Source organism: Pelodiscus sinensis, chromosome 3 (assembly GCF_052426305.1).
Source record: "Pelodiscus sinensis isolate ZL-2025 chromosome 3, ASM5242630v1, whole genome shotgun sequence".
In the NCBI taxonomy this organism is placed as follows: Eukaryota; Metazoa; Chordata; order Testudines; family Trionychidae; genus Pelodiscus; species Pelodiscus sinensis.
The window spans coordinates 141,288,888-141,307,284 of NC_143054.1; the positions used below are offsets into that span (position 1 = coordinate 141,288,888).

At 48.2% G+C, this 18,397-nt stretch overlaps 1 protein-coding gene across 2 annotated transcripts in view; it reads right to left on the reverse strand.

The window, feature by feature from the left end:
* The window catches only part of ZNF318 (zinc finger protein 318), a 49,955-nt gene that overhangs the window by 20,652 nt on the left and 10,906 nt on the right, over positions 1–18,397 (reverse strand). For both annotated transcript variants that reach the window (XM_025188785.3, XM_075924987.2), the window contains one exon: positions 14,014–14,165. In XM_025188785.3, the coding sequence (XP_025044570.3) occupies positions 14,014–14,063 (50 nt within the window). In that variant the 5' untranslated portion in view covers positions 14,064–14,165. The remainder of the gene's footprint in view (positions 1–14,013; positions 14,166–18,397) is intronic.

Below are 18,397 nucleotides of genomic sequence, written 5' to 3' on the forward strand. Positions count from 1 at the left end.
CTAATAAGAGACTTAGTTCAAATTTTCAAGAGGTAGCTCTAAAAGTTTCATGCATTATGTAGTTCCTAAATAAAAATATTAAAAAGCAACTAACTTGAGGATTTACTTGCCCTTTAATTTTGCTTCTATGAAGAACTCATCTTTCAGGATTCTCATACATTACATGCACCAGAATCATGAGAAATTTCCTTATGTTTCAGTACTTTTGATTATCTGAAGTATATATAGGGTAGCTTGAGGGGGTTGCTATACATCATTCAATCTCAAGTGCCCAAACATTCTAGCTAGTTCCTTTCAACAGGAAAGGAAAGTGCCCCCATAAGCTTCTAATGAAACAAAAAGAAGAGGGAAATGTCTCCTTCGAGTGATTGTCATGCCATATAAGGGATAGATAAAGGATATATGATTGTCTAGACTAGTGTTTCTCAACTAGTGGTATGAGTACCCTTAGGGGTACTTGAGAGAAGTCTGAGGGGTACGTCAACAACTGAAATTTGTAGAAAACTGAATTTTTGTTATAAGTTTTACAGCGTTTTATTATTTTTGCTGCCTGGCTATGATTAAGTTGTTTAAACAAACGTGTTGCAATGGTAGAAAAAAAAACTGTGTGTCTGAAAACTTTAGGTATTGGGGTACTTACTTTTTTTTAAAGGGGTACTTTATATAAAAAGAAAGGTTGAGAAACACTGGTCTAGAGCAGTGGTTCCCAAATGCTGGTCCATGGACTGCTTCCGGGCTGCAAACTGCTGGCTTCCAGGCCGCTGCAGCTCTGGGGGCTGAGGTACACTGCCCTGTGCCTCTCCTCCCACCACAGCTCTTGGGAGAGGCATGTCCTGCATTGGGCTGGGGTGGAGTGGGGTCTCCTCCCAGATGCGGAAAGTTTGCTGCATGGTGGGAGGGCCATGCGGAGCCACAGCACAGCAGCCTTAGATCAGCCACAACCTGGGCAGCAGCGCAGAGCTAGGTGAGGGGGATGGGCAGACACTGGGAGCGCCAAAGGGGTTCTGAGAGTGGGGGGCAATGGGGGCAGGGCTGGCATTGGAGGGCTCTGGGGACAGGACTAATATTGGGGGCTGGCACTGGGAGGGGATCTGGGGTGTTGGGTGCAGTGGAGATCTGGAAACAGGAGGCTGGCACTGGGAGATCTGAGAGTGGGGGGGCTTTAAGGGGCAGGAGGCTGGCATTGAGGCATTTGGGAGGGGGAGCTTGCACTGGGGGACTAAGGGCAGGCGGCTGGCACTGGGGGGAGTTGGATGCAGGGGATTCCTGGGATCAGTGGCTGGTCCTGGGATCAGTGGCTGGCACTGGGGGTAGTGGAGGGGTGGGGGACTCTAAGGTTTAGGGCTGGCACTGGAGGGCTCTGTGATCCAGGGCTTTTGGCGGACCAGCAACATTTAATTTACATGTCTGCATATTCACTATCTGCATAATGAATATGCAAACATGAAAATAAAATGTTACCAGTCCACCAAAAGTTTGTGAATAGGTTTGCCGGTCCATGGTATAAAAATCCTAAGAATGAAAATGGACGGAAATGACAAGATACAGTAATCTGCAGAAGTGTCGTGATGATTGCCTTATGGCTCAGAATTGAATATTACTGGCATCAGGAAGGTGAATTTTAGCATCTTAATATATAAACTGTAAAAGGAACAGAATATTTATGCAGATTAGGGATGTAAAATCCCAGTTAGGGATGTAAAACATTAACCGATAAGGCTCATCCTTAGGAGTTAAGGCTTACTGGTTCTGGTTAACCAGTAGAGGCTGGAGCAGGTCCCCACCTAGCCAGCCCCGGGAAAGGGGCTGCTCCAGCCCAGTGATGCCCACGGGAGCAGCCCCTGTCTGTGGTGGGCCTGACCATGCCACCCACCACAGGTTATACACTGCCTCCCCAGGACTAGGGCCAGCAGGACTGTCTCCCAGGGAGCTGGCTTCAGAGCCTGTAGCGAAGCCTCCCCAGGAGACAGCCCTGCTCCCAGCAAGGTGGCTTCACTGTGGGTTTTGCAGCATAAAACTTACTCAAGATTTATATTTCAGAGCCCCCAGCGCATGTGACCACTGTGATTTTTAGAGGTTACACAATTACATTTTTACATCCCTACTTCATACATCACTGATCAGATGCTTTACATAAAGACATTAAATATCAGCGAAGGATACAGTCTGAAAAAGTTCATTAGCGCTATCTTTGAATCAGAGTTAAGGTGGAAATAGTAATTACTATGGATCTATTGCAACCTAAGTAAAGCACACCCAACCAGATGTTTTTCTAGCTTTGGCTTCTGGCCACATACAAAAAAAACCCCAAAATATTTATACCAAAGTAACTGAAAATAACTTGCACACATATAAAGACTATACTTTCAACACTATAGGGCACAGCTGACTAACTTATTTTTCACTTTCAGGAAACACCTTTCAATACCACCCCTTCCTATTCCTCGTTATGCATGAAAATATCATGAGGAGTGACTGGTACACTCTACCAAATACTTTCAGCTGATTTTTTTTCTGCAATGAATTGTCATACTCTCATTTGCCAAGTGGTAATCAACAATCTTTATGAACTCTGATTACAGCAGCTAACTTACAGGGAGCATTTAATGATATTCAGAATAGGCTCCAAAAATACACTCTGGACCACAAAGAAACATGGATTTAGAAGACAGTCACACTGGAAAGCAAAGGAGAAACACTCCTGTGTATAGCACAACGAGGCATGTGAAATGATCATTTATCCTACCGTTAACTGTGGCTCTTCAAAATATGCTGTCCATGTATATTCCATTGTGGCTGTTTCTGCACTGCACTCACTTGGCCAGCAGTTTTCATTGGGACTGCACCTGTGCCCTGAGTGTCCGCAAGCCTCCCACTCGGAGTGCATAAAGAGTGAGACAATGCAAACTATACCTCTGTTCCTTCACCAGAGAATCCATGGGTTACAAGACACTGCAGTAGCGAGGAAGAAGATGGATCATGGAATATTTGTAGACAATGCACCTCAAAATAGCCACAGCTACTGTAAGGTCATAACAGTTCTTTGCCTTTGACACAGTACCTCATCAAAGATTCTAAGCAAAGCAAGCAGTGATGGGATAAAACGGGGAAGGCCTTCTTTTGAACTGGTAACTGGTTAAGACATAAGAAACAAAGGGCAGCACCCATGCTGGTCAACATATATTTAAATTATTTGGAAAAAAGAGGTTCACGATTAAATGGCAAAGTTTGCCAATGATAAAAATTATTCAAGACAGTTAAATTCAAAGCTAAATATCAAGAGTTATAAAGAAATCTCAAAAAACAATGACTCAACTAGCGATGTGAATGATTAGTCGACAGGCTAGTCAACTAGTTATCCCCCCCACACACATACACTGCCTCTATCAGAAAGTGGTAGCAAGGGGGGGAAAGAGGGTTAGAGCTGACATGGGGTTCTCCATGGCATTTCAAAGCAGCAGCCCAGGGTCAGCACCTATTCGATTGGTTAATTACTCAATATTTAACATCTCCAGACTCAACAACCAAAGTTACAGATGAAATTCAATGTTGACAAATGCACACTGGAAAACAATCTCAACTATATATACAAAGTGATGGAGTCTAAATTACAAGTTACCATTCCTGAAAGAGATCTTGGAGGCATCACGGACAGTTCTCCAAGAATATCTGCTCAATATGCAATGGTAGTCAAAAAAGCTTACAGAATGCTAGGAACCATTAGGAACGGGATAGATAAGACAGAAAATACCATAATGCCACAATATAAATAGTACACCCACACTATGAGTATTATATGGAATTCTGGTCATAGCATCTCAAAAAAATGCATTACAATTGGAAAAGGTCCAGAGAATGGCAGCTATGACTAGGTATAGAATAGCTTCATTATAAGAAACTATTAAAAAATTGAATTGTTCAGCTTTAAAAAAAAACAAATGTGGGGAATATGATACTGGTCTATAAAATCAATAAATCGTAAATTGTGAGACAATATAGAGCAAGGAAGTATTATTTGCCCCTTCACATACTACAAAAAACTATGGTCACCCAACAAAATGAATAGGCCACAATTTGAAAAAACAAACAAACAAACAAGAAACAAACAAACTTCTTTACAAAATACACAATCAACTTGTGGAACTCATTACCCAGGGGATGTTGTGAAGGCCAGAAGTATACACTCACTCACATTAATTATATATATAGAAAAACCCTTTTTCTGCGGGACGACAGAGTGACATCATGCGTCACTCCGTGTCCTGCACCTCTCCAGGTTGCTGCAGGAGCCACAAACCACATGGCCTCTCACCTCCCCCGTGCCCGGGGTGGGGGCGGGTGAAGTGGGAGCCACACAGTCTCTGGCTGGGCCTAGCCTGGCCCAAACCCCTGGTGGCCAGGGGGAAAGCCAGGCCTAGCATGGCTTGGGCCCAACCCTTCCCAGGAGTGGCCAGGGGGGAAAACCAGGCCCCGGCCCCTCCTGGCACACGGATGGAAAGCCAGGCCCAGCGGGGCTTGGGCAGGGTGTGGCTTTGGCTGAGCCCCTGCCGACATCCAGGGGGAAAAAGCCAGACCTGACACAGCTTGGGCCCGATCACTCCTAGCGGCTGGGGGAAAGCCAGTCCCAGAGTGGCTTGCACCCAGCCCCTCCCAACAACCGCGGGGGCGGAGGGGCCGGGCCTGGCATGGCTTGGGCTTGGCCCCTCCCAGCAGCTGGCGGGGGCGGCCTCAGACCCTCCCGATGTTGGAAGGGGAAGAGGGGGAAGAGGGTAGGAGGTGGGGTCCCCTGGACCTTCCTTGGACAAGAGGGGGCACAGCCGCCTAGTTGGTTTCAAAAAAGATTTAGGTAAGTTCATGAAGGCTATTAGCCAAGATGGCCAGGGACGCAACCCTGTGCTTCTTGGGCACCAGAAACTGGAATTGTAGAACAGGGGATGGAACACTTGACAACTGCCCTGTTCTGTTAATTCTCACTGAAGCATCTGGCACCAACCACTGCCAGAAGACAGGACACTGGCTACATTGGAGTGGGGAAACTTGTTTTGGGTTGGAGGCAGCTGACCCACAGAAAAATCCATCAGAGGCAGTACACAAGTGAGAAGCAAAAAAACAAACCAACCATCACTGGCGTTGCCCCCAACACTCCTCACACATTGCCTTTGCACGCCAGAGCTTAGGGGAGGCCCAAGCTAGTAGACTGCATGTGCTCCAGCCCCACTGGGGGGCTGGCAGGGGTTGGAATGCATTCCGGGCTCCTCAACGCTGTAGGGCAGTGGTCCCCAACCTTTTGAGGTTGTCGGGCGCCAGGGGGCATGGCCGTTTGCCCGCCGGGCGCCAGGGGGCGGGGCCGGTGCTCCCCCCCGCCAAGTGCCGCGCGCCCGGGGCCGGCGCTCCCCCCCCCCCCCCCGCCGAGTGCTGCGCGCCCGGGGCCGGCGCCCCCCCCCCCCCCGCTGAGTGCCGCGCGCCCAGGGCCGGCGCTCCCCCCCCCCCGCCGAGTGCCGCGCGCCCAGCGCTCCCCCCTGCCGCGCGCCCGGGGCCGGCGCTCCCCCCCGGCCCTCCCGCCGAGTGCCGCGCGCCCGGCGCTCCCCCCGCCAAGCGCGCTCCCCCGCAAGCGCCCGTGCGCCATGTGCCCGGGGCCAGGCCAGCCCCGAGCACCTGGCGGGTGCATTGAAATGCCCCCGAGGGCGCCATGGTGCCCGCGGGCACTGTGTTGGGGACCACGGCTGTAGGGGGAGCCCTGAGCCTCAGGGGCCAGATCCAAGCATTGCTCTGACCCAGTAAGGCCAATCTTATGTTTGAGTGCTTGTCCATATATATTCCATTGTTGATTCACAAGCAGCAACCTAAATTGCAGTAGGTGGGTGCTAGAAGCATATCTCAACTATGATTATAAGACAGCCATACCAAAATAGGGATCAGAGCTTGATGTTTCTAGCACAGAGTAACGGTGAGCTCCCCTCCTGGGTAGTGGGTCCCAACTGTCCTGACTTCTCATTCTCCCCCCTGCCCACTCCCCATAGGAGTCAGGCAGCCTTGTTAATTTCACAACTCCATGTGTGTTCATGGAGTGTCCCACAAACCGCTAATGTATAAAGCTTACCCTTCCTTTTGCTGGAATGTGGCTTTCAAAGAAAAGAGGGAGATGTATTATATGTTTGACATGGAAGTTATGGACTATGTTTGGCATGAATTTTAGGTGAGGTCTCAAAATTACTGTCTTTATGGAAAAAAAACAAATGTACCTAAGTTCTGTCACAAAAGCTTGTGTTTACACTTCTGGCAGATGTTACTACATTCTGAACCTCTCTAAACTGGGACTCTCTGGTCCCACAACATCCAGCATGTTCCCAGAAAAGAGCGGTCCAGTGGAGGGCCAGCAACAGGAGCCCTGTGGGGGCTCGGAGCCCAGTCAGACTGGCTGCAGGAGGGCCATCGGCCAGCAGCCCTGCTTAGAAGGCCGGCTGGGCTGGCAGCAGGACAGCTGGAGTACCAACAGGCTCCAGTGGAGTGGCAACTGGGAGCCCCGACGGTGCCAGTAGGGCAGCAGAGCTAACAGCAGAGGAAGAGCCAGCAGCCCTGCTGTGGCCATGAGTCCAACTGGGCTGGTGTTGGGGGAGGGATGCTGGCCAGAAGGTTGGGCAAAATCCCTCATTTGAAACCAGTCAGGTCCCGAGAATGCCCAACCAGGTACATCCATCCTGTACTACCAAAAAAAGCTGTTTTGATCGATAGATGAAACAAGGAACATGTCGACAGAAGGCTCAAAGGTGGACCCAAATTAGAACAATCTGGAGACCCCAAGAAGGGGGGAAGCTTTCAAACTAAAAGATATATTTTCATAAGTTTTGTCAGGAATTCTTGCTACTGTAGGATGTAATATCCTACAGGGACTGCGGAATATCCCTGAATTAGATGGTGAAAAATAGAGATGTCTACCAAGTGCCTCTTCCAAGAACTCAGTCCAGAGTCCTTTAAGCATGGAAAGCATTTTAGTATTGCAGGTGGCAGGTGATAAATGGAGTCAATTGATGCTGCGGAGTGCAGACAGTGAATCTTTTCCATTTGGCTGTATAGTGGAGCATCAGAGTCCTTTCTATTATGGATAAGGATGTTTTGTATTTAAGGGATACAGGTCCTTTTCACTAATGTTAAGCGGGCACCATCCAGGCTATGAGATGCCAGGGAGGCGGATATGCATGAAGAATCTAACCTCATCTTTGGGACATTACATGTGGCTCTGCTGGACTGGAGGATGAATGGAGAGTTATTATAACCAATGTGCATGTCCTGCCTGAGTTTCTCAGTGTTCATGGGATCAATGAAATATCAGGGTAACCATGAATTATGCCCGGCGGCCAAAGAATCAGGAATGCATCAGACTCTGATTCTGCCCATCTCTGGAGCAAATCTTGTGGCAGTTTTTGTTTTCATTAGTGCCAAACCAGGTCTATGGATGACCCCACTTGATAAATAAATCTTGGATAATGATATCCTTTACTAACAACCACTGGTCAGTAATGGTGGTCCACCATCATATTTTACAACCCTTTTAAGTGTATAGCTATCAGGGTAATATCATGATGGATATAGTGTTCCAGAAGCACAACAGGTTCTTGACAGACTCTTGCTCCCCCAATCTGAATTGTCAACATTTCCTTATTTGGGAAGAAAACCGTGCACAACTGATAAGTGTCCTCACCTTGGATTTAAATACAGCCTCTTGAGGTCTTGTCTCTGAACGTTGTCTCCTACTTAGAGTGAAGATATTTATTACCAGAGCCTTTGATGGCAATGGTAGAGGGAACAGTACTCCCTTGCAAACTTGTAGAGCAGGGGTGGGGAACCTCAGGCACAGGGGCTGGATGCAGCCCCCGGCTTGCCTGGATACAGCCCCCGGCTTGCCTGGATACAGCCCCCGGCTTGCCTGGATACAGCCCCCGGCTTGCCTGGATACAGCCCCCAAGGCTTAGGGCTCTCCCCAGGCAGTGGGGAGCTTGCTTGATCGTGCTGGTGCTCCAATCCCCTGCCAACCCTGGGAGGAGGAGGAGCACACAAAAATCTACTAGTCTGGACACTCCTAGGCTCTTCTGTGTGAGGGGAATGTGAGGAGTGTCTTTCCCTTTCCTGGTCAGCGGCCATGTCAGTGAGTGAGGGTGGGGTTTTTTATTTTTTATTTTTATTTTTTTGCTTCTCACTTGGGTGCAGACCCTGACTGATTTTTCTGTGGGTCAGCAGCTCCCCGACCCAAGAAAGGTTCCCCACTCATGTGGTAGAGTACCCTTCCATCAGTTTAATGGAGATAAGGCGTCTTGAGGGGCCTGCACTATCATATTCAGATTAGGGATGTTAATTTTAGTTTAATCAACTAATTGACTAGTCAATGGATTTTCCGGGCCGGGGGCTAACCCCACTGCAGCTCTACCTTTTAAATGTATTAAAAGCCTGTTGGCTCCTAATACATTAAAAAGGCTAACGCACAGCAGGAGGGACCCAGGGCGAGCTGGGACAGCTGATTCCCAGCTCACACTGGGTCAGTCCTGCTGCACTTTAGCCTTTTAAATATATTAAGAGCTGACAGGGTGTTAATACATTTAAAAGGCTAGTGTGCAGTGGGGGACCCCTGCGCGAGTCAGCTCGTGCTGTGTCCTTCCCAGCTGTGCTTGAGCCTCTTAAATGTATTAAGAGCCTACCAGCTCTTACTACATTTAAGCAGCTCAAGAACAGTAGGGGGACCCACCACAAGCCAGGGATCATCTGTCCAGTCTTGCACTGGGTCCCCACCGCTGCCCTTCTGATTTTTAAATGTATTAAGAGCCGGCAGGCTCTCAATACATTTAAAAAGCAGAGGTGCAGCATCTGGGACTGATTCCCAGCTCACTTCTAGTCCTCGCTACCCCCCTGCCTCCCCTGCTCCCGTGGAGTCAGTGCTGGGGGAAACCGGCTTTTAAGATGCCACCCTCCCCCACCCCCGCACCGGTTCCTGTTCCACCTCCTTGCTGGCTCTGATACAGGCAGCAAGGGAGGGAAGTAACTCGTCGAGGGACTAGTTGACTATCCAATAAGCTTTTGCTTATCAAACAGTCGACTAGTCGCTTATATCCCTAAATCAGATGCTGTATAATGGACTGATACACATACTTCAACCACTCTTGCATACAACAAAGGTAAAGTTTGGTCAGGTGAGTTATGCACATGCAGAAGGCCATGTGCCCTACAAGCCTGAAACAAATTCTTACAAATATCTTGAGATGAACATAGGCTGTGTGTCAAACCTGCTATGGCTTTAAATCTTTCTTGGGTCAGAAAGGCCACTTGGGAGTCCAAAATCACCTCTATAAATTCCCTCATTTTGGTTGGAACTTATATGAAGCACTCATATCAATTCTGTCCTTTTGGTTTGAATTTATATGACCTACTGGTCATTTACTTTAATCCGAAGGATTCAAAAAGTTGCAGGGTCTGTTGTATGGAATTGGTGACAAATGAATTAAACATTTGGTGAATTCTCCCAGCACTATCAAAAGACAATGGCAGGCCCATGTACTGACAATGGTAACTGCTCACTTGAAACCTCATGTATTTTCTTTTGGCAGGATGAATTGCTTTATGAAAATAAATGTCATGGAGGCCAAGAACTGTATACAGGTTACGTGGATCAAGGATGGAAATTATCAAGGCCAGAGTCACGATCTTGAATTTAAGCTTGAAAATTAGGTGTTCAATTATTTCAGGTCCACAATAGGGCACTAGCTCCTCTTTCCCCCCTTTTTTGAATTAGAAAGGAAGAGAAATAAACCTCTTCCCCACCTCTCTTCTTGAGATACTGCTTCCATTCCTCTGAAATTCAGAAGTGACACCACCTCCTTGAAGAATAGTGAAAAAGAATAAGGAAGGTAGATAGTGAAAAGGGAAGGTCTGGAATTGGACAAAATAGCCCACAACTACAATTTCCAGGATCTAGCTGGAATAGTGTTGCTATGGCCAACACCAGCAGGACACTTCCTGGGATTTGAGCAACTCTTTTCTGAGACAATATGACATTTCTGGCTCCTCAAAGAGAGTCCAGTGAGACAATGCTGTGGGGGCCATGTGCTTCTCTAAGCGCTGTGAGCACACACACCACGGGGGATCTTTGCACACTGCTCCTGCCCCCAGAACAATCTCAATCGCCACTGGCTAGGTGGGTGCAGCGTGCTAAGCTTTCACCCCTCTACCCGAGGGCGCGCAACACTCAGAGAAGCACGTGTCTCCCGCAGTCGGCTGCTTTGAGTGGCGTGTGAGTGCAGAAGGCAGGGAGCATGCCTGAGGCTCCCACTGGGCTGCTAGCCAGATCTGGAAGCTTGGCAGACCTGCAGGCTGTATTTTGCCCACCCTGATCTATACACATCTGGCCTGCAAGAGAAATCAAAAGCATTACTGCCTCACACAAAAGGTAATTTTTAAAACCTACAGATGTACATTCAGTCATAGTGTTTGGTGTCAGTACTAGGAATGTTAAAAGTGTTACGAATCATGGGTAGTGTGAATGGTTAGCATGAGTGAAATAACAGTAAGTGAGCTGAAGAGAGGCCTTGCTGAGGTCCTGGCAAGAGCCCCACAGGATTATGGACTTGTTTACAACTTTAAGAAAAAGGACTGTGTGAAATAAAAGAACTGTGTATGTGTGCTGAGGCAGTGTTTCCAGCATTTCCAGATAAGAAAAAGCAAGAAGGACAGAACCTTGTTTCTCACTCGTGGTGAGGCAAGCAAAATTGGGTGGTGCAGAAACCGGGTGCTTCTGGATTGGTTGTGGACACACCAGTAAGAAGGAGGTGTCACTAAGGGACATCACCCCACCTGAACTGAGTGCAGCCAGAGGATGGCATCCCACCCGACTGGCCCCTGCCGAGGGAATATATACCACACCATTTTGCCCCATGAGTTGGGAGTCCATTGATTCGGCATATTGGGGTGACATGCACATCGGATTTCTGCCTCAACCAAATTAACCAACGTTACCTGGGGTCTGGCCAGCTCCAGAGGGTAACTGTGTGTGAGTGTGTTAAATTGGATTAAGACTTAGGCTGCTAAATTGGGTTAAGTATTAGATTTAGATTGTTAAGTACTCCATTTAATTATTGCTTTTAATGCCTTTTCATGCTTGTGATGCGTTATAATGTCTTTTAATGATGTTTTAATTGCTTAGTATTAAACATACATATAGTGCTTTTAAAACTGCTCCTGAATTGCGTGCAATAAAACTTGTTAAAGGTATGTTTAAGATACTGTGGAAGACACTTGTTCTGCGAATGCCGAAGTATGTGTGTATTGTGATACAGCTTCATCAACCGGATCATAGCGCCCTCTTGTGACAAAAGCGGGTAACTGAGTAAACATGTAATCAATTAAAATTTCTTCAACAGTTCCATGGTTACACATATCTGCAGGGCAGGGTGGCAGCCAGCTCCCTGGAAGCCAGTGGGTGCTCGCACCTGACTTAAAAAGCAGCTCCCAGCACACCCTGGCTCCCACGTGCAATCCTGCTTCCAGGGAGCTGGCTGCTGCCTATACATTAGAGGCAGAAGCATGGGGCAGCAGCCAGCTCCTCAGGAGCCATTTTTTTAACCTATTCCCAGTGCATGCCAGCTCCAGGCCTTCCACGTGCAGGAGCCACCTCTATCCTGGGGGCAGCCTGGGTGTTGGCTGTCCCCCCCCATCCCAGGGTGGGTGGGAGGGACTTGAGCCTATCACCCTGCCCTCCCCAGGTGAACGCCCTATCCCATGGCAGTCCATGGGAGAACCCACTCCACCACCTTACCTTCAGGGCGTCCCTTATCCTGCCTTGCATGTGCGGGAGCCAGATCGATCCCAGGGTCAGCCTGTGTGCTGGCTGTCCCACCGCTCCCAGGGTGGGCGGAACTTGAACCCACCATCCTTGCCTCTCCAGGCGAATGCCCTAGTCCCTAGGCAGCAGAGCAAGGTGGCAGCCAGCTCACTGGAAGTAGGGTGGGAGCCTGCGTGTGCAACCGTTTCAGTAACCAATTAGCCCAGTCTTGTTGGTTAACTGTGTAAATGCTTATCCTCTTCCATCCCTAGTCAGTACCAGACAATCACATGTGCAAAAAAAGAAAAAGATTTCCTTTCTTCTTCTGGAGGAACAAACCTACAAAAAATTCTATAACACACACAAGTAACTAATTGCTTAGTAACTAGCTATTTACAAAATAATACATATATCACACAGTAACCAATAATGTTGGTTGTTCTAACTAACTTATTAAGGATGTTGCAAGTTCTAACTGATTCATAGCTGAGGGGAGGACATCTAAGATAAAGCTGGGGTCACTGCACCCCTTATGCCCTCTGGTGGAAGGCAGGACACTCGGTGCAGATGCAGCCCAACAACTGCTGACCAAAAGAATTTGAACCGCAATACATAGGGTGCCTGCATGTCAACAGCGAATAGGTATGAGCAAGCATTCAAATAAGAACATAAGTTTGTTTTATCTCCCTTTCCTTTTTTCAGTCTGGTTTAGCTATCGCTTTTCATACTTTTTTTAGCCCTATGTTCCTCACTACTTTTGTTAATTCAAATGAGTAATAAACTTTTATCAGGGAGCCCAAGCGAAAGCTATTAATTTCTCTGAGGGAGGTAATGTCCCTAACAGCATTTTCAGAGCATTTTCACTTTTACATTAAACACCACTTCTAACTGTGCAGCATGACCGCAAAAAAAAATATATATATATGCCTACTGGAGAAAAGGAAACAGTGGGGAAGCCCCAACAGGCAAATAAAGACAAGTCAACATTGTGGCTGTGCTCACAACTCTCTTTTGTATCATTTCCCCCTACCTCCAGAACATGCAGCTATCCCCTGTGCACGTGCACCAGTTCTGGCCAGAAAACCAATACCTGCAACTGGGATTTACAGATGAAATACTGATTATAGAGAATTGAGGCAGAAGGCTTAAAAATAATAATACTAACGAAACTAACTTGATTTATTGCACCTTCTGGAACTTAAGTATCAGAGAGGTAGCCATGTTAGTCTGAATCTGCAAAAGCGACGAGGAGTCCTGTGGCACCTTATAGACTAACTGAAGTGTAGGAGCATAAGCTTTCGTGGGCAAAGACCCACTTCGTCAGATGCATGTACTGGAAATTTCCACTACATGCATCTGACGAAGTGGGTCTTTGCCCACGAAAGCTTATGCTCCTACACTTCAGTTAGTCTATAAGGTGCCACAGGACTCCTCGTCGCTTCTGGAACTTAAAATCTTAAAGAACCAATTCACTTCTAATGAATGAATTCTGTTCAGTTCTCCTTCATTGTGCCACGACTGTAGGAGTATTTGCATGAAAACAGGATGTTTCAGTGCCTCCTCCGCACCCCATGCTTAACCCTCACTTGAAGTCACAACTGGATGCAGCAATTATGATTATGGAGGACACAGATTCTATATAAAGTGTTTTCCAATTCCGACTACTGTGTTTTTATATCAGAGGATAACAATTTCAGATAGGAAAACAGGATTCAAGCTTCAAGTATTAGTTCTTTATTTTCTATGCCCAGTTTCACCTATTTTTCTGTAATAAACACTTTAAAAATATAAACATCCATCTAAATTTATACCACTCTCCCCACAGCAGTATCTGTCTCACCAAAGAAATCTCTTAAAACTTGTCAACAAGTCCCATCAGTGGGGCTTTTGGAAATCTACCACTTCACTGTATTTTTATCTTGAGTGAGACTCTCTCCTTCTCAATGTCTCAGCAACAAATCATGGCCTCTTGCCAAATTCCAAAAGATTGCTTTTACATCTTGACGCCCACTCCCACTCCACAGAGATCCCAACCACTGCTACAGTTTTACTCTAGCCAGAACTCCCACTTTATTCTGGGGGTGTTATTTAGGTTTTTCTCTGGCTCAAATAAGGCATTCCACAAAAATTAATTGAAGAGCTAAGCCTCACAAGTCTTGGTTTAAACTGCTGTCTCGCTCTTGGGGATCCCAGTCTGCAGAGAACCATACCTGTCCATATCACTCAAATTATCAGTTGGTGAACCCTGTCGATCAGGCATCCTCCTTCGCTCTGGTGTGTCAATGCCATACCGGTCATTACCAACAGTGATTCGCAAACTCTGCTCCAGTGAAGACTCAGAACGGAGGCTTGGAGAACGTCTCTGCAATTGAAGAGAGAATGAATGTGGATAAAGCTCTGTAACATTTCCATATAACCATGCATCATTCTCCTATAAGTTTGTATTAAGAGAAACTTTGTAAGTCCCTTTATATATATAGAACTTGTCCTTTTAGATAACTTTATGTTAAGCCTTCTTATAGAATCCCTTGTATTAAGAGAACCATGTATCCAGTCTTTTCCATAGAAATTTTGTATCAAGCTCTTTATGTTATAGGTCAGGGGTTCCAGTACTTTTTGACACAGGGACCAGTAAATCCATTCATGAGCTTTCGGAGGACCGACGACATTCATTAAGCAAATTACAAATATGCAAATATGGTGATTTTGGTCCTCCCAAAGCCCCCAGAGCAAGCTTTAGGAAAGCTTTTGATACGGCCACCCACAATATTCTTACCAGCAAGTTAAGGGAATATGGATTGGAAAAATAGACTGTAATCCAATGTGCACCACCACATCATGTATTGAAAAGGGGCTCATTTATTTTCAGAAAGCTGACACCATCTTTGGAATTTTTTATCCATCTTCTCATTCCAGATGGTGAATGCACCAGGTTCTCTCCATTCTGACAGATTGTAGTGCCTTTAAACCTCACTGTCAGTAGCGGGGATATTTAAAAGGCACTGCTTTTACATTTTTATTTAGGATCTGCATGAGCCCTGAACTGTCCTGCTCACTGCTGGCTGATTCCCCCCTGCCAGCCCGGCTGTCCCCGCCAGCTGATTCTCTCCTGATCTCTCTTGGCAAGCCCTGCTGCCCCCGCGAGCTGGTTCCCCCTTCCCCGCCACAGTGATCTCCCCTGGCCCAGCCCCACTGCTCCTGCCCCTCCAGCCAGCCCTGCTTCTGCCAGCCGGATCGGTTCTGCCCCCCCACCCCCCATGATCTCCCCTGGCCAGTCCCACTGCCCCCCCCCCCACCAGCCCTGCTTCCGCCAGCCAGTTCCCCAACCAGCCCTGTGGTCTCCCCCAGCCAGCCTCACTGCCCCCGCCAGCCGGTTCCCACCCCCGCGATCTCCCCTGGCCAGCCCCACTACTCCTACCCCCCCCCCCCAGCCAGCCCTGCTTCTGCCAGCTGGTTCTCCCCGCCCCCCCGCATGCGCGATCTCCCCTGGCCAGCCCCACCGCTCCCGCCCCACGGCCAGCCCTGCCCCACGATCTCCCCCAGCCAGCTTCACTGTCCCCGCCAGCCGGTTCCCACCCCCGTGATCTCCCCTGGCCAGCCCTGCTTCCGCCAGCCGGTTCCCCTCCCTATCTCCAACAGGCACCTCCACTGCCCCAACCCTGCTTCCCTGTGGCCCATATCCAACCCCTCCTCCACAGCCAGCAATAAGAGTTCACCTGGTAACCCTCATTATGCCTCTGCCAGGAGCCTGAAACATACGGCTGCATCCGCCCAGCCCAGCTGAGGGCTTGGGGAACCCAGTGCTGCACGGACAGTCCAGGAGCCCGGAACACCCTGGCAGCCACGCTGAGGCCCAGTATTTTTTCCCCCGCAGCCTGGTACCGGGCAGCGGCCCATAGTTTGGGAAATGCTGTTATAGGTCTTAGGAATAGTTAAGGCACAGAAAAATGTCTTTTGCTAGGAGAAGAATAGATCTTCCCCTTTCACTGATTGTCCTGTTGAAATGAATGAGTTGTGAATGGAGAATGAAAGGTGAGCACCTCCAGCAGCAGTTGCAAGGGTAGAGAGGTGCTGGGAGTCAGATCCAAGACAATACCTGTGAAGTGAGCTCATTGAAAAGAAGATTGGACATACAGAAGGCCTTGGGAGTCAAGCAGCAAGTGCCTGCCCTTGAAAGAACTCTCTTTGAAGCAGCATTAAAAAAGGCAAGGTGATGACTAACTGGCTGCATGAGAGGGATAAATATGAGGCATCTTGAGGGACCCTGGGTTTTCGTCTGGTCAACATTGGAGCATCAATCCAGATCAGCAGAAGCCTGGCTCCACCCCTCCCCCATCTAACTCACCTGGCTAGTGTAGTTGGGGGGAGCAACTACTGGTAACAACAAGAAGGGGGGGAAGAAGAGAAGGGGGAGAGAGAGAGTGTGTGTGTGTGTAATGTATCATATGCATATGATAAAGTAGTGATTGATCTATGTATGTTCAATAAATGTGGCTTGCTGTCTTATTCCCCTGAAAAAGATCCCAGGTGCTTCTTTTAAGCACAATATGAAAGTCCAGGACGGGACAATCCCCTCAATCACAAGACAGGCATCAGTCTGTCCACTTCATATTAGACCTGAGGGCAGGGATCATAAGAATTAAACGAATCATACATCTGCACCATTTATACAAATTGCTATGAGAATTGTGTAAAAAAAAAGGGACTAAGTGTAGTTTATTCTCACCCTATATGCAGCTAACAATGACTCTGTATTTACACTAGCTCCACAGGAACTTCTCAACTTGAAGATACCTTTGAAGAACTGCCCATTTTGGAGGTAGAACACCACAGAAAAAGAAGAGGAAAGAGAAGCTACTGAAGAAATCTCAAAGTTGCTGCCATGCTTCCTTCTTTGTTGGGGGCAACGAACTGTGTGTACAGTGTATCCTGAAGTGCAAAGGAATTTTTGTGCACCTAAAATAGACACACTGACTAGCCATGTCCTCTTGGCATAATGAGAGCCTCGGTCAATGACAATAACAAAGCCTATTAGCAAAACTGGACAGTGTTCAAAAAGTGGCTCTGCTAATTGATTCAGTAGTAAATGAATGCTCTACAGCAGTAGTTCCCAAACGCTGGTCCACCTCTGGCTGCCAGGCCGCAGTGGCTCTGAGGGCCAGGGTACATTGCTCCCACCTGGTGGGACAGGCGTGACCTGCCCCTCATCTCAGCCAACCAGCGCCAGGCAGGGTTGCTTCCTGGACACAGAGGAGGCTTTGCTGCACAGCAGGAGGGCAGTGCACAGCCTAGCACGGCAGCCTTAGAGCAGCCATGACCTGGGCAGCAGCATACAGCTGGGAGGCAGAGCAGAACTAGGTGAGGTGGACAGGGCAGGGTGAGGTGGACAGGGCAGGCTATGGGAGCTGCAGGGCTGGGACTAGTGCAGGGGGACTCAGGAGGTATGGGGCTCTAACAGGCAGAGGGGGCTGGCACTCAGGGTGGGGGGAGCAAAGCTAATACTGGGAGAGTCAGGGGGCATAGCTAGTAATGGGGGGCTCTGAGGCCAGGGCTAATATTGGGGACTGGCATGGGGGAGGGGGTTGGGTACAGTGGGGCTCTGGAAACAGCAGAGTGGCACTGGGAGATGGGGTCTGGTGGTGTGGGGCTCAAAGGGGAGGGGGACTGGCACTGATGCATTTGGGATGGGGGGCTGGCACTGGCGGGGTTGGATGCAGGGACTCTGGGATCAGTGGCTGACACTGAGGGGTTCTGGGAGCTGGAGCTGGGTTAGGGCTGGGGCTTTTGGTGGACTGGCAACATTTTATTTGCATAGTGAATTTGCAAATAAGACATTACAAGTACATGAAAAGTTTGTGAACAGGTTTCCTGGTCCCCAGTATAAAATAGGGTTGGGAACCACTGCTCTCCATCAGCAGTTCTCAACTAGGGGCACACATTCCACTGTGGGTACATAAAGGTCTTACAGCGGATGTGTCAACTCATCTAGATATTTGCCTAGTTTTACAGCAGGCTACATTAAAAATACTAGTGAAGTCAGTAGTAGGGATATTAGATATCATGAAATTGAATAGTCACATAATCACATAACATCTTGGAGGCAACAGCATGGCAGTCAGTCTGCCGGGGAACCAATTTAAAAAACAGCTCCCCATGCAGACCAGCTGCCTCTGGCAGCAGCCCATCCACAGGGGTCTGAGCTCCCTGCAGACCGAGGCTGGTCCACAGCAGTAGCCCCTGTCCACGGGGAGGTCAGATAGGAGCTGCTGCCGTGGACCAGCCTCTGTCTGCAGCAAATTTGGGCTGCTGCAGACAGAGGCTGCAATACGGGAGCCTCTCCTGTGCATACACACCCCTGCACTACTGCCTCTGATAAGCCACCTACTTAATGAAGCTTTGAAGGCCATGTTCCAAACAAAACCCTGGATTGCAATAACTATTCTATCTGAAGAGTGGGCACAAAGACCTTCTAAAGCCAATCAACAAATTAAATGGTTGAAGGTTTGCTGCGGAAGGGCACAGTCACTTTCCTATCCCTATGGCTGAGCAGCACCTAGACTTGAGTTTCTCAGCAGAAGTTTCTCCATGTTGCTG